Below are 14,367 nucleotides of genomic sequence, written 5' to 3' on the forward strand. Positions count from 1 at the left end.
AGGTAAATGGAATATTATCCTTCATTGCTAGAGGGATGGAGCTTAAAAACAGGAAGGTTATACTACAGCTGTATAGGATGCTGGTGAGGCCACACCTGGAGTACTGTGTACACATTTGGTCTCCTTACTTGAGAAAGGCTGGACTGGAACTGGAAAGTGTGCAGAGGAGGTTCACTAGGTTGATTCTGGAGTTAAGAGGTTGGGCTTATGAAGAAAGATTGAGTAGACTGGGACTATACTCATTGGAATTTAGAAGAATGAGGGGGAATCTTGTAGAAACATAAAATTATGACGGGAATAGATAAGATAGAAGTAGGGAAGTTATTTTCACTGGTGGGTGAACCGAGAACCACGGGACATTGCCTCAAAACAAGGGGGATCAGATTTTGGAACTTCTTCACCCAAAGGAATCTGTGGGATTCCCTGCCCAGTGAAGCAGTTGAAGCTGCCTCATTGAATGGTTTTAAGATAAAGATAGATAGATTTTTGAACAGTAAAGGGATGAAGGGTTGTGGTGAGTGGGTGGGTAAGTGGAGCTGAGTCCATGATCAAGATTAGCCATGATCTTATCTAGCTCACGGGGCTAGATGGCCTACTCCTGCTCCTTGTGTTCAGAGGGCATTGAAGAGAGGGCATTACTCCTGCCCCATCCAGTGGTGAACGGTGGTGGACAAGTAAACAACTCACTGAAGGAGAAGGCTCCACAAATATCCCCCTTCTCAATGGTAGAACAGCCCAGCACACTAGCACAAAAGGTAAGGCTGAAGCTTTCGCAGCAATCTTCAGTCAGAAGTGCTGGGAGAATAATTCACCTCAGTCTCCTCCAGCTGTCCAGTGATACCACCACTCTGCCACCTCCTCTGTCAATCAGGAGAATCTGATCTGATTCCCCTCCATTCCCACCACATCAACTCTAGCCTCCCAGCCTGCCTCCATCCCTTGCAATTTGCCCACCGATGAAACAGATCCACAGTGGACGCTAGTTCACTAACCCTACACTCAACCCTGGAAGAGTTGAACAACAAGGTCACTGACGCCAGACTCCCGCTCATTGACTACAGCTCTACCTTCAACACCATTACCCCCTCCAGACTAATCTCAACTTTGGTCTTGGCTCCGCCCTCTGTAACTGGATCCTCAGCTTCCTGACCCGCAGACCGCAATCAGTGAGGATAGACAACTGCACCTCCTCCACAATAACACTCAACACTGGAGCCCCCCAGGGATTCATCTTCAGTCCCCTACTGTAGTTCCTGTACACCCAAACAAAAGCACCATCAACCAGTTAAAAGGAAGGATATCTAACAACGATGAGTCAGAATACAGAAAGGAGATAGAGGGCTTGGTGTGGTGGTGCAGTGAGAACAATCTCTCCCTCAACTCGGCAAAACTAAAGAACTGATCATCGACTTCAGAAAGAAAGGAGAACAGGCCTCCATCTACATTGAGAGCATTAAATTCCTTGGAGTGATAATAACCAACAGCCTGTCCTGGACTTCCCAGGCAGATGCCACAATCATGATGACACAACAACAACACTCCTTCCTCAGGCGGCTAAGGAAATTCAGTAGGTCCATGAGGAGCTTCACCAACCTTTATAAAAAGCATCCTATCTGAGTACAGAACAGCTTGTTGCAGCAACTGCTCTGCCCAGTCCCATAAGAAACTACAAGAAAACTGTGTGCATAGCCCACACCATCACGGAAGTTGACCTCCCATTCATGGACTCCACTTACGTTTTATGTGGCAATGGAAAAGCTGCCAAATTCATCAAAGACCCCTCCCCACCCCAGTAAAGCTCTCTTCCGCCCTCCTCCTAGAGTGGTATGGTGGCTCAGTGGTTAGCACGGCTGCCTCACAGCACCAGGGTCCCAGGTTCAATTCCACCCTCGGGAGACTGACTGTGTGGAGTTTGCACATCCTCCCTGTGTCTGCGTGGGTTTCCTCCGGGTGCTCTGGTTTCCTCCCACAGTCCAAAGATGCGCGGGTCAGGTGAATTGGCCGTGCTAAATTGCCCGTGGTGTTAGGGCATTTGTCAGAGGGAAATGGGTCTGGGTAGGTTACTCTTCGGAGGGTCGGTGTGGACTGGTTGAGCTGAAGGGCCTGTCTCCACACTATTGGGAATCTAGTCTAATTTGATCAGGCAGAAGATACAGAAGCTTGAACACACGCACCAACAGGTTCAAGAACAGCTTCTTCCCGGCTGTTATCAGACGGCTGAACAGACCTCTCAAATTTCAAACCAAATGTCGGTCTTGCTGTGTGTGCCCCTCCTGTGCAGCTGTAACCTTGCTCTGTCTGAGCACCCTCTGGTCTGTATGTCCTTGTTAACTGCAATTTGCTTGTACTGCTCGCAAAACAGAACTTTTTCCCATACTTAGATACACGTGACAACAATAAATCAAACCCAATCACCTACAGCCCAATGACTTTTCACTCTTTGCTTATCAAGCATAAATCTGTCTCTGCCTCAAAAAATCTGTTTCTACGGCCTTTCAAGAAACTACGAAACAGATAGAAAAAACATTCTCTTCATCTCTGCTGACTTTTCCTGAATTCCATGAGTGTTTCTAATTGTTCTGTGGTTATGTTTCCTCAGTAATTACTTTTAATGCATTCCCTCTGACATATGGGAAGTTAACTGGTCTGAATGTTTGTGTACCAAGAACTACCAAGTCCCTCTGAACTTCAACACGTTTCACAGCTTTTATTTCATGACTAAAGTAAGAAAATATTCCATCAGAATTTACGCCTCTGTTAGCTGGCTGTCCAACCTGCCTTTAGCTCCTTGGCTGTGTCCCCTTCCCCCCCCAAAAAAGGAGAGAAAAATAACATAGAGAAACTGCAGAAAAGCGGGGAGTGCAGTTGAAGGAGTTGACCGACTGAAACCCCTCCCAGGAATCCCGTGAAGCAAATAACAACTGAAAGGAGTGTGGATGCTGTAAATCAGAAACGAAACCCAAAACTGCTGGGAAAAGCTCAGCAGGTCTGGCAGCATCTGTGCAGAGAAATCAAGAGTTAACATTTGGGGTTCCAGAGAGGTTCTGATCTGACGAAGGGTCACTGGACCCGAAACGTTAACTCTTTTTTGAAGAGGTAACAAGTAGGTTAGACCAGGGGAACCCAGTGGATGTGGTCTATCTGGACTTTCAAAAGGCCTTTGATAAGGTGCCACACGGGAGACTGCTGAGCAAGGTGAGGGCCCATGGTGTTCGAGGTGAGCTGCTGGGATGGATTGAGGATTGGCTATCTAACAGAAGGCAGAGAGTTGGGATAAAAGGTTCTTTTTCAGAATGGCAGCCGGTGACGAGCGGTGTCCCGCAGGGTTCGGTGCTGGGGCCACAGCTGTTCGCATTATATATTAATGATTTGGATGAGGGAACCGGGGGCATTCTAGCGAAGTTTGCCGATGATACAAAGTTAGGTAGACAGGCAGGTAGTACTGAGGAAGTGGGGAGGCTACAGAAGGATCTAGACAGGTTGGGAGAGTGGTCCAGGAAATGGCTGATGGAATTTAACGTGAGCAAGTGCGAGGTCTTGCACTTTGGCAAAAAGAATATAGGAATGGACTACTTTCTAAATGGTGAGAAACTTAATAAAGCCAAAGCACAAAGGGATCTGGGAGTGCTAGTTGAGGATTCTCTAAAGGTAAACATGCAGGTTGAGTCTGTGATTAAGAAAGCGAATGCAATGTTGTCTCTTATCTCAAGAGGGTTGGAATATAAAAGCAGAGATGTACTACTAAGACTTTATAAAGCTCTGGTTAGGCCCCATTTGGAGTACTGTGTCCAGTTTTGGTCCCCACACCTCAGGAAGGACATACTGGCACTGGAACGTGTCCAGCGGAGATTCACACGGATGATCCCTGGAATGACAGGTCTAGCATATGAGGAACGGCTGAGGATACTGGGATTGTATTCGTTGGAGTTTAGAAGATTAAGGGGAGATCTAATAGAGACGTACAAAATAATACATGGCTTTGAAAAGGTGGATGCTAGAAAATTGTTTCTGTTAGGCGAGGAGACTAGGACCCGTGGACACAGCCTTAGAATTAGAGGGGGTCATTTCAGAACGGAAATGCGGAGACATTTCTTCAGCCAGAGAGTGGTGGGCCTGTGGAATTCATTGCCACGGAGTGCAGTGGAAGCCGGGACGCTAAATGTCTTCAAGGCCGAGATTGATAGGTTCTTGTTGTCTAGAGGAATTAAGGGCTACGGGGAGAACGCTGGCAAGTGGAGCTGAAATGCGCATCAGCCATGATTGAATGGCGGAGTGGACTCGATGCGCCGAATGGCCTTACTTCCACTCCTATGTCTTATGGTCTTGACCAAGTGACACCAGTTAATGCAATGGCCTTCCCCACAATGTGACCCCTACCCCAGTGAGGGGCTCGTCCTACCGCCTCACAAAGAAGGTCTGAACCACCCATGCTGTTAAAACTCTGTCTTTAAACGCAGAAAAAAGACTCCCCAGCTCACAGCAAGTGAGCAGTGAACCCATGAGATCTGTGAATTACTCTCTGCATTCATGTTGTTTTTAAAAATTCACTCTTGGGATGTGAGTGTCGCTGACTGGCCAGCATTTATTGCCACATCTAGTTGCCTCGAGAGAACACCCACTGCTGCTGGAAGGACTCCCATTGCGATCCTAGCGAATACATTGAACATATTCCATAGTGCTGACCACAAAAGAGGGACGATTCACTCAACATGACCATGCCGCAAGTGTCCTGCTCCCACAGCTATTCATCCAACGCCAGCCATGCGTTCCTTTGATTCCTTTCCGGTAACCACTCTCTGGTTAACGGAGGCTCACCTGATTTCCCTGTCGAATTTAATCATGACTGTCCAATGCTTATGACCCCTGCTTTTGGATCCTCCATAATTGGAATCTATTTAACAAGACACTCAGAATACCTCACAACTCCCGAATAACCCTATCAACGGCCTGGCTTATGGAACTGAATACAAGTAAGGAATTTGTGGGGGTTTGGGTAACATATTAACCTTGTTATGCCTCAGTATAGAAACTGAGTTAATATAATGGTGTAAAGTGGGCTAGCTTCAAGGAGACGACACTTGTATATCTTTCACAATTACGTTAAACAAAAAGAGTTTATTAGAACTCAAGGAATAAGGGGTAACCTAGTGAAACGATCTTAGGAGCCTTGACAGGGTAGGTGTGCAAAGGTCGTTACCCTTGTATGACCAGAAATCTCAGAATAAAGGGTCACACGCTTGAGACAGAGATGAGGAGGAAGTTCCTCTCTGACAGGGGAGTGAACCTGTGAGAATTCTTTACCACAGGGGGCAGAGGACACTGGGTCGTTAAGTACATTCAAGGCTGAGATAGATTTTTCATCAGCAAGGGACCTGACAGGAATAAGGCAGGAAAGTGGTTTTGAGGATTATTAGATCAGCCATCAGTTCCAGAGCAGACTCAGTGGCCTGAATGGCCCTCTCCTGCTTATAGAACATACAAGATAGAATAATACAGCACAGAACATGCCCTTCGCCCCTCCTCATCTACGTGCATCCCCCTACACTATCCCATCATCATCCATGTGCTTATCCAAGGATTGTTTAAATCTCCCTAATGTGGCTGAGTTGACTACATTAGCAGACAGGGCGTTCCACACCCTTACCACTCTCTGAGTGAAGAACCTGCCTCTGATGTCTGTCTTAAATCTATCATCCCTCAATTTGTAGTTATTAGGTCTCCTTCTGCTGATGGTCCCGAAAAAGGAGCGACCAGTTTATCATTACCTGTCATCATCACTGAGAATAACTACAAAGATATTAAATGAAAGAGTCTGTAGGTGATGAAATTGTGGGTGTTATTGTCAAACTAAGCTGTGTGAGAGATGGGTGTTGATTACTTGACCATGCACTGGCTTCAGAGTTTGAAAGTTCTGCGTTGAAAACCCCACAGCAGGATTGGACAGGGGTAATCTGGGTAATATTCTGTAGCGAAGGTGAGAATGCTACACTGTCAAAGATATCATTTGCTTGATCAGATGTTATATGCTCAAGATCAGAGTGGTGCTGGAAAAGCACAGCAGGTCAGGCAGCATCCGAGGAGCAGGAAATTCTATGTTTCGGGCAAAAGCCCTTCATCAGGATTCCTGATGAAGGCCTTTTGCCCGAAACATTGATTTTCCTGCTCCTCGGATGCTGTCTGACCTGCTGTGCTTTTCCAGCACCACTCTGATCTAGACTCTGACCTCTAGCATCTGCAGTTCTCACTTTCACCTAGATGTTATATGCTGTCCATGTCTACTGTAGTAACTTGAGCAAGGTTTAAAGATGCAATGTTAATCATAAATAAACAACAATCACTTTTCTAGCTGTCCCAGTGAACAATAGCCCCTCAGCCAACACCAACACAAACAGGTGAATTGATTCACTGAGTCTGTAATATCCTCCAGGATCTCACTGTGTACCACAGGGTGGTGTATTTGGCTACATTCCCAATTGAAGTAAAGATAGGAAGATTCTTATTGTTCAAAAGAGTCTTTGGAACTCTCTTCCTAAATAGACAATAGAAGCAGATTCAAAAATTATTTCTGAAAGCAGAGTTAGACAGATTCTTGATAAGAAATGAGGTGAAAGGTCAGTAGAATGTGGAGTAATGAAATTACTCACTGAAGGGTGGGACAGGCTTGAGAGGCTGAACAGCCTACTCCTGTATCTAATTTGGATGTTTATGTATCAGAATTAAAACTCACCCAATACCAGGTTATTTGGAAGCACTAGCTTTCAGAGCGCTGCACCTTCACAGGTAGCTAGTGGGGCAGGAGTCACAAGACTCAGAATTAATAATAAAAGATCAAAGTGTCATACCACTGATGCGATGTAGTTAACAAGCCTAGATTGCTGATAAATCTTTAATCACTTGGAATGGGGTTGCAGGTTTCAATTGAATAATATGCAACTCGATTAATCAAGGCCTTTTTTCCACTTGACGTGGTGTCATTCCAGGGAAATGTTACCAAACCCAGCATCCAAGACAAAGCACCACATCCACAAACATCCCCTCCCTCCACTACTGACGCTCAGGAACAGCAGTGTGTACCATCTACAAGATGCACTGCAGAAATTCACCAACGATCCTCAGACAGCACCTTCCAAACCCACGACCACTTCCATCTAGAAGGACAAGGGCAGCAGATACATGGGAACACCACCCCCTGCAAGTTCCCCTCCGAGCCACTCACCATCCTGACTTGGAAATATATCGCTATTCCTTCACTGTCGCTGGGTCAAACTCCTGGAATTCCCTCCCTCAGGGCATTGTGGGTCAACCCACAGCACATGGAGTGGTTCAAGAAGGCAGCTCACCCCCACCTTCTCAAGGGGCAACTAGGGACGGGCAATAAATACTGGGCCTAGCCAGCGATGCCCACATTCTATGAATGAAATTTTAAGACATCTTGCTCCAAGATTTTCGTACAAGGGGATTTATGATTCAACCAAATTGGAGATCGGAGCTCCGTTGTGCAGAATCCCCGACTGACTTGCGGAAATCTTAGAGTCTGCACCCACCAATGCTCACAACCGACATCTCCCAATTCCCACACCATCTTACCGGTGGGTTCATCAGTGTCCCCCAACACTTCCGTCGTTGTCACCTCAGGTTGAGCTGGTGTCGGTGGGAACAGGGGTGCAGCTCCTGGAGGAGGTATGTATGAAGCCTGCAGAACTATGATGGCCTGTAAAATGATGAGGACAAAAGAAAACCATAATTAGCTAAAGCTGGCCAAGATGGGAGACATGTCCACCACAGTGCACAGATCTTTGATGACAAACGAGTGTCCCTTTAAGATCAGGAAGTCTGAACGCCACTTCTACACCTTCTCTGCGGCTGTAACACTGTACGCTGCACTCGGTTCTGTGACCCTGATCCACTTTGGACGGTGCGATCTGCCTGTAGACCTCGCAAAACCAGACTTTCCACTGTGACAACAAGAAATCAAATTAGGCTCAGATAATTTCTGTTGGACCAGAGGAACATCACAGATTGTAACATTCACCTTAATTTTCAGTTGAAGTGCAGCATTACGTGACTGACAAAATGAACGGTCCACTTAAATTGCCTTTCTCGTTAGTGGTAGTCATGACTTGGAGGTGCCAGTGTTGGACTGGGGTGTACAAAGTTAAACATGATTTTTAACTCATTAGTGGGGCATACTTTAAGCTCAATGCATAGCTCTCTCAGCACCAGATTAGTCAGTGTTTGGATTCAGAGACCGCAGCACAGCAGTACCAGGGACAGACTGCACGATGGAAGATTTAGATGAAGCATTAAACACACAGTCTGTCTGTCCAGTCGCCTGGATGTGAATGATCCTGTGGTACTATTTTGAACCACAGCAGGACTGCTCTCCTACTGCCTTGCCAACTTGTATTCCTCATCAAACAAAAACAGATGATCTGGAAACATTCCCATTGGTATTTTTGAGAGTTCACCACACACAGACTGACTGCCTGTCCGTACAACACTTCTAAAATAGTTCATTAAATGTGAGAGGATTTGGGGTCTCCTGAAATAGTCAATTATGTAGGACAAGTAATTGTAAACTCTTGTTTCCTTTCTGTTAGCTTACACCCATTCTGTTAGACTCCAAACTGTCCCATTCCCTGAATTACACCAGAGGCTCTCACCTACATCATTAACCTTTGTCAATAGGTCAAAGGCGGTAGAATGTCCTTTATTGTCACGTGTGCTCAAATACAGACATACAGGAATACAGTGAAACATCTTACACTAATGCCTCGTATGGCACCATCTCAGGGACAAATACTGAGGTACAAATCTGAGATACGAAAAGAGGAATAAAAAATCAAAGCAGTTGCATTACTTGACAGTGATTATAGGACCTAGTTAAAAGGATAGACATTACAGTGAGATGTCCAAATTAACAGAGGTATGACATTGTCGCAGCTCAGTGCAGGGGCATTCACACATGGTCTGACTGCCCGCACCAGACCCCAGTCCAACAGCAGGCCCCGCTCTGCAATAAGACCCCAGTCTCTTAGCTGCTCGGGAACTCACTTCCCACTCCGGCCTCTGCTCCAGAAATCATTCCCCGCTCCGGGACTCACTCCCTGTCCCTGTCTCTGCACCGGGACTCACTCCCTGTCCCTGTCTCTGCTCCGGGACTCACTCCCAGTCCCTGTCTCTGCTCCGGGACTCACTCCCAGTCCCTGTCTCCCTCCGGGACTCACTCCCAGTCCCTGTCTCTGCTCCGGGACTCACTCCCTGTCCCTGTCTCTGCACCGGGACTCACTCCGTCTCTGTCCCCACTCTGGGACTCACTCCCTGTCCCTGTCTCCGCTCTGGGACTCATTCCCTGTCCCTGTCTCCCTCCGGGACTCACTCCCTGTCCCTGTCTCCGCATCGGGACTCACTCCCTGTCCCTGTCTCCGCTCTGGGACTCACTCCCTGTCCCTGTCTCCCTCCGGACTCACTCCCTGTCCCTGTCTCCCTCCGGACTCACTCCCTGTCCCTGTCTCCCTCCGGGACTCACTCCCTGTCCCTGTCTCCGCTCTGGGACTCACTCCCTGTCCCTGTCTCCCTCCGAGACTCACTCCCTGTCCCTGTCTCTGCTCCGGGACTCACTCCCTGTCCCTATCTCCGCTCTGGGACTCACTCCTTGTCCCTGTCTCCCTCCGGGACTCACTCCCTGTCCCTGTCTCCTCTCCAACACTCACTCCCTGTCTCTGTCTCCCTCTGGGACTCACTCCCTGTCTCTGTCTCCCTCTGGGACTCACTCCCTGTCCCTGACTCCGCTCCAGGACTCACTCCCTGTCCGTATCTCCGCTCTGGGACTCACTCCCTGTCCCTGTCTCCATTCCGGCATTCTCCCCCCCGCCTTCTCCCCCGGGTTCTCCATCTCCGCTAATCCCTTCTGGGTAAGTCCACATCATTAGTTGAAGAAAAATGCTGTAAAGGAGGGAAAACAAAAGAGAAAACAGAAAACAATTGGGTGGAGTAAAGGGTCTCTTGCTGGACCATCTGACTCAGCCTTACTCTCTCTGTGGAAGATGGTTAGATCCATATGTAGTATATCTGTCCTGGACCAATGGTGTAAAATCTTCGAGGAGAAAGTGAGGACTGCAGATGCTGGAGATCAGAGCTGAAAATGTGTTGCTGGAAAAGCGCAGCAGGTCAGGCAGCATCCAAGGAACAGGAAACGTTTCGGGATAAGCCCTTCTTCAGGAATGAGGAAAGTGTGTCCAGCAGGTTAGGATAAAAGGTAGGGAGGAGGGACTTGGGGGAGGGGCGTTGGAAATGCGATAGGTGGAAGGAGGTCAAGGTGAAGGTGATAGGCTGGAGTGGGGGTGGGGGGGGGAGAGGTCAGGAAGAAGATTTCAGGTTAGGAAGGTGGTGCTGAGTTCGAGGGATTTGACTGAGACAAGTGGGGGGAGGGGAAATGAGGAAACTGGAGAAATCTGAGTTCATTCCTTGTGGTTGGAGGGTTCCCAGGCGGAAGATGAGGCGCTCTTCCTCCAGCCGTCATGTAAATGGTGTAAAACCACAGCTAGTGCACAGGATAGGCACCAACAGGGAGCTGATGGGGAGAATGGCCTGTTACTGTAGTATGACGTAAGTTTGGGCAGCATGGTGGCTCGGTGGATAGCACTACTACCACCCAGTGCCAGGGACCTGGGTTCAATTCCAGCCTTGGGTGACTGTGTGTGCAGGTTCTCCCTGTGTTGGATTGGTTTTCTCCCACAGTACAAAGATGTGCAGGTTAGGTGGGTTGGCCATGGGAAAGTGCCCATGATGATGGCAATTTCTTTCCCACGAGGGCATTAGTGCAGCAAATGAAAATCAAAAGATGCTGTAAACCAGAAATTGCCGGAAAAGCTCAGCAGGTCTATCAACATCCACGGAGAGAAATCAGAGGTAATGTTTTAGGTCAAGCGACCTTCCTTAGGACCCTGAAGCCAATGGGATTTTCTGACAATCAGTTCATGGTCATCATTAGACTCTTGATTCCAGACTTTTATTGAATTCAAATTCTACCCCCTGCTTTGTCCAGGATGTGACCTGATAACACCACTATGTCATTGTCTACTCAGAAACTGTTACCCTCCATTCCTCCTGAGTCTCAGAATTGGCCTCAGTCTCTGTCCACACAGCTCACTCACTGGGCAGATTTCTTTGGGTCTATATTGCATGTCAGTGATCAGAAAAACATTGACTAGATTTGCTTCAATAGAGGTCTTTCACTCTGGCTAGGAATGATGGGAAAGCAGCGCCTCCATTGCTGTCTCGGAGTTTCTCTCCAACATCATCAACTCAGTTGTTCCCCAGCAGAAATCAGCCACTGCTTAGCAGGGGTTTGTAATCTCACATTTTCCAAATGCTCCCACGACCAATGGGGAGCCTGCTTTCTGATATTCCAGCGCATGGCAATTCCCATCTGTTTACAATGTTTCCCCACTGGGGAATCAGGGTATCAGAAATACAGAAACCATCTGTGGATGACTCACTGAAAGGGAGGAGCTCAGATAACAATCCTATCAGATTGAGGGTGACAAAGACCAACAACCACCTACCCCTCCTCCACACCCCCACCCCCACCGACCCCACAAGGTGTTTGTAGTGAAAATAAAGCTCCCTTTACACTGTCCCAGGACAGGGACAGCACGGGGTTAGATACAGAGTAAAGCTCTCTCTACACTGTCCCCATCAAATGCTCCCAGCACAGAGACAGCACAGGGTTAGCTACAGAGTAAAGCTCCCCCTACACTGTCCCCATCAAACCCTCCCAGCACAGAGACAGCACCAGGTTAGATACAAAGTAAAGCTCCTTCTACACTGTCCCCATCAAACCCTCCCAGCACAGAGACATAGAACATAGAACATAGAAGAATACAGCGCAGTACAGGCCCTTCGGCCCTCGATGTTGCGCCGATCAAAGCCCACCTAACCTACACTAACCCACTATCCTCCATATACCTATCCAATGCCCGCTTAAATACCCATAAAGAGGGAGAGTCCACCACTGCTACTGGCAGGGCATTCCATGAACTTACGACTCGCTGAGTGAAGAATCTACCCCTAACATCAGTCCTATATCTACCCCCCCCTTAATTTAAAGCTATACAGCACCAGGTTAGATACAAAGTAAAGCTCCCTCTACACTGTCCCCATCAAACCCTCCCAGGACAGGGACAGCACCAGGTTAGATTCAGAGTAGAGCTTTCTCTATATTGTCCCTATCAAACAGCCTCAGGACAGGGACAGCACGGGGGTTAGATACAAAGTAAAACTTCCTCTACTCTGCCCCCATCAAACACTCCCAGGATAGGGACAGTATGCACTTAGATAGAGCGTGTATGTTGTAGCAGCAGTGTGTACCAACTACAAGATGAGCTGCAGAAATTCACCAAAGATTCTCAGACAGCACCTTCCAAACCCATAACCACTTCCATCCAGATGGATAAGGGCAGCAGATACATGGGAACACCACCCCCTGCAAGTTCCCCTCCAAGCCACTCACCATCCTGACCTGGAAATATATCGCCATTCCTTCACTGTCGCTGGGTCAAAATCCTGGAATTCCCTCCCTCAGGGCATTGTGGGTCAACCCACAGCACATGGACTGCAGTGGTTCAAGAAGGCAGCTCACCCCCACCTTCTCAAGGGGCAACTAGGGATGGGCAATAAATGCTGGGCCCAGCCAGTGACACCCACAGCCCACAAATGAATAAATTTTGTTTCTAACCCCCTGCTGCCCCTTTTCTCAGGAGTGCTTGATGGGGTCAGTATCAAGGAAGGTTCACTCTGTACCTAACGCTGTGCTGTACCTGTATTGGGAGTGTTTGATAGGGACAGTCAAGAGGGAGTACAGTCACTGCCTTTGTCTTAGAATAACCACAGACTACGCATTTTGTGTTTAAGCTTATCCCTGATTTAAATGCAGAGAGGGTTTCTAAACATAATGAAATGATTGTCCCAGAGAGAGAGAGAGAGAGGTTTGAACCAGCTGACAGGGTAGTCTGGAGTTTGGAACGTTGTGGACTTCAGTAACGCTGATCTCAGTCTTCAGGAGAATTCCTGGAGGAGGATGGAGGCTGGAGCAGAGCCAGGCAGTGGTTGATTTGAGTTGCTGCTGTGCTCAGCTGGATAGGTTCAGCCTGAGGATGGCCCAAATGAATGCTAGGAGGCAAGAGGTAGCGGTGATGAGCGGCTGTGTTTCTTTCGCAAGGTTTGGGAAAGAAAGGGACACATGGATATTGAGTGTCAGAGATAGGTTAGAATTTTGGTGAAAGAGAAATAAGGGAAGAGATACTCACAAAGGAAAAGATCTCAGTCCTGCCGCTCAAACCCATTCCAATGTGACCAAGACTGGTGAGGACCCTAACGCATCTATTTGCACAGGCACCAAATACTCTGCTTCTCTGGAAGTTCATTCCACACACGAACTACTCCCGTGTAAAAATATTTGGCCCCCATTTGGTTTTGTAAATCTTTCTTCTCTCACCTTAAAAAAGATCCCCTTTAGTTTTGAACTCCCCTCCCTGAGGGAAAAGATCTTTGCTTTTCACCTCATCTCTGCCTCTCATGGTTTTATCAACCTTTATAAGGTCACCCTCTGACACTCCAATGCAAGAAGAACAAGACAGAAGCACAAGTTAAAACTAAGAGGGATGCCACTTAGCTCCGAGATGAATATTTGTTGCACTCCCTCCTTGCTCAGATGAGGAGACCAAAATGCCACGAGGTGTGGTCTCACCAAGACTGTTTAAAATTGCAGCAAAGCATCCCTGCTCCTGTACTCGAACCTTCTCACAAGGAAGGTCAATGCATGAGTTCCCTTCTTTACTGCCTGCTGTACCTGCACGGTTAACTTCAGCACCTGGTGTACAAGGATACCCAGGTCGAATTGCACATTCCCCTCTCTCGATTTACAGGTATTCAGATAATAATCTGCCTTCCTCTTTTTGCTCCCAAATTGGATACCCTCACATTTACCCATTTTAAACTTCATCTGCCCAGGAACTTGTCCATTCTCTTGTTTATGAATTCTCTTGTCATGCCTTTGAATGTCAAAGGGTGATGGTTAGATTGTCCCTGAGTGGGGTGTGGTCATTGCCGGTGGTGCGAACGTTACTTAACGCTTGTCAGCACAAGCCTGGATATTGTTCAGATCTTGCTGCATTTGAACATGGACTGCTTCAGTACCTGAGGAGTCACAGATGGTGCTGAACCTCGAACAATCATCGGTGAACATCCCCACTTCTGACCTTATGATGGAGGGAAGGTCATTGATGAAGCAGCTGAAGATGGTCGGGCTTAGGACAGTCCCCTGAGGAACTCCTGCAGAGATGTCCTGGAGCTGAGATGACTGAC

At 47.7% G+C, this 14,367-nt stretch overlaps 1 protein-coding gene across 6 annotated transcripts in view; it reads right to left on the reverse strand.

Annotated features, from left to right (window-relative positions):
* The window catches only part of dysf (dysferlin, limb girdle muscular dystrophy 2B (autosomal recessive)), a 377,035-nt gene that overhangs the window by 277,574 nt on the left and 85,094 nt on the right, over positions 1 to 14,367 (reverse strand). For all 6 annotated transcript variants that reach the window (XM_072577935.1, XM_072577982.1, XM_072577963.1 and 3 more), the window contains exon 5: positions 7,588 to 7,711. In XM_072577935.1, the coding sequence (XP_072434036.1) occupies positions 7,588 to 7,711 (124 nt within the window). The remainder of the gene's footprint in view (positions 1 to 7,587; positions 7,712 to 14,367) is intronic.

The sequence above is a fragment of the Chiloscyllium punctatum genome, chromosome 1 (assembly GCF_047496795.1).
Source record: "Chiloscyllium punctatum isolate Juve2018m chromosome 1, sChiPun1.3, whole genome shotgun sequence".
In the NCBI taxonomy this organism is placed as follows: Eukaryota; Metazoa; Chordata; class Chondrichthyes; order Orectolobiformes; family Hemiscylliidae; genus Chiloscyllium; species Chiloscyllium punctatum.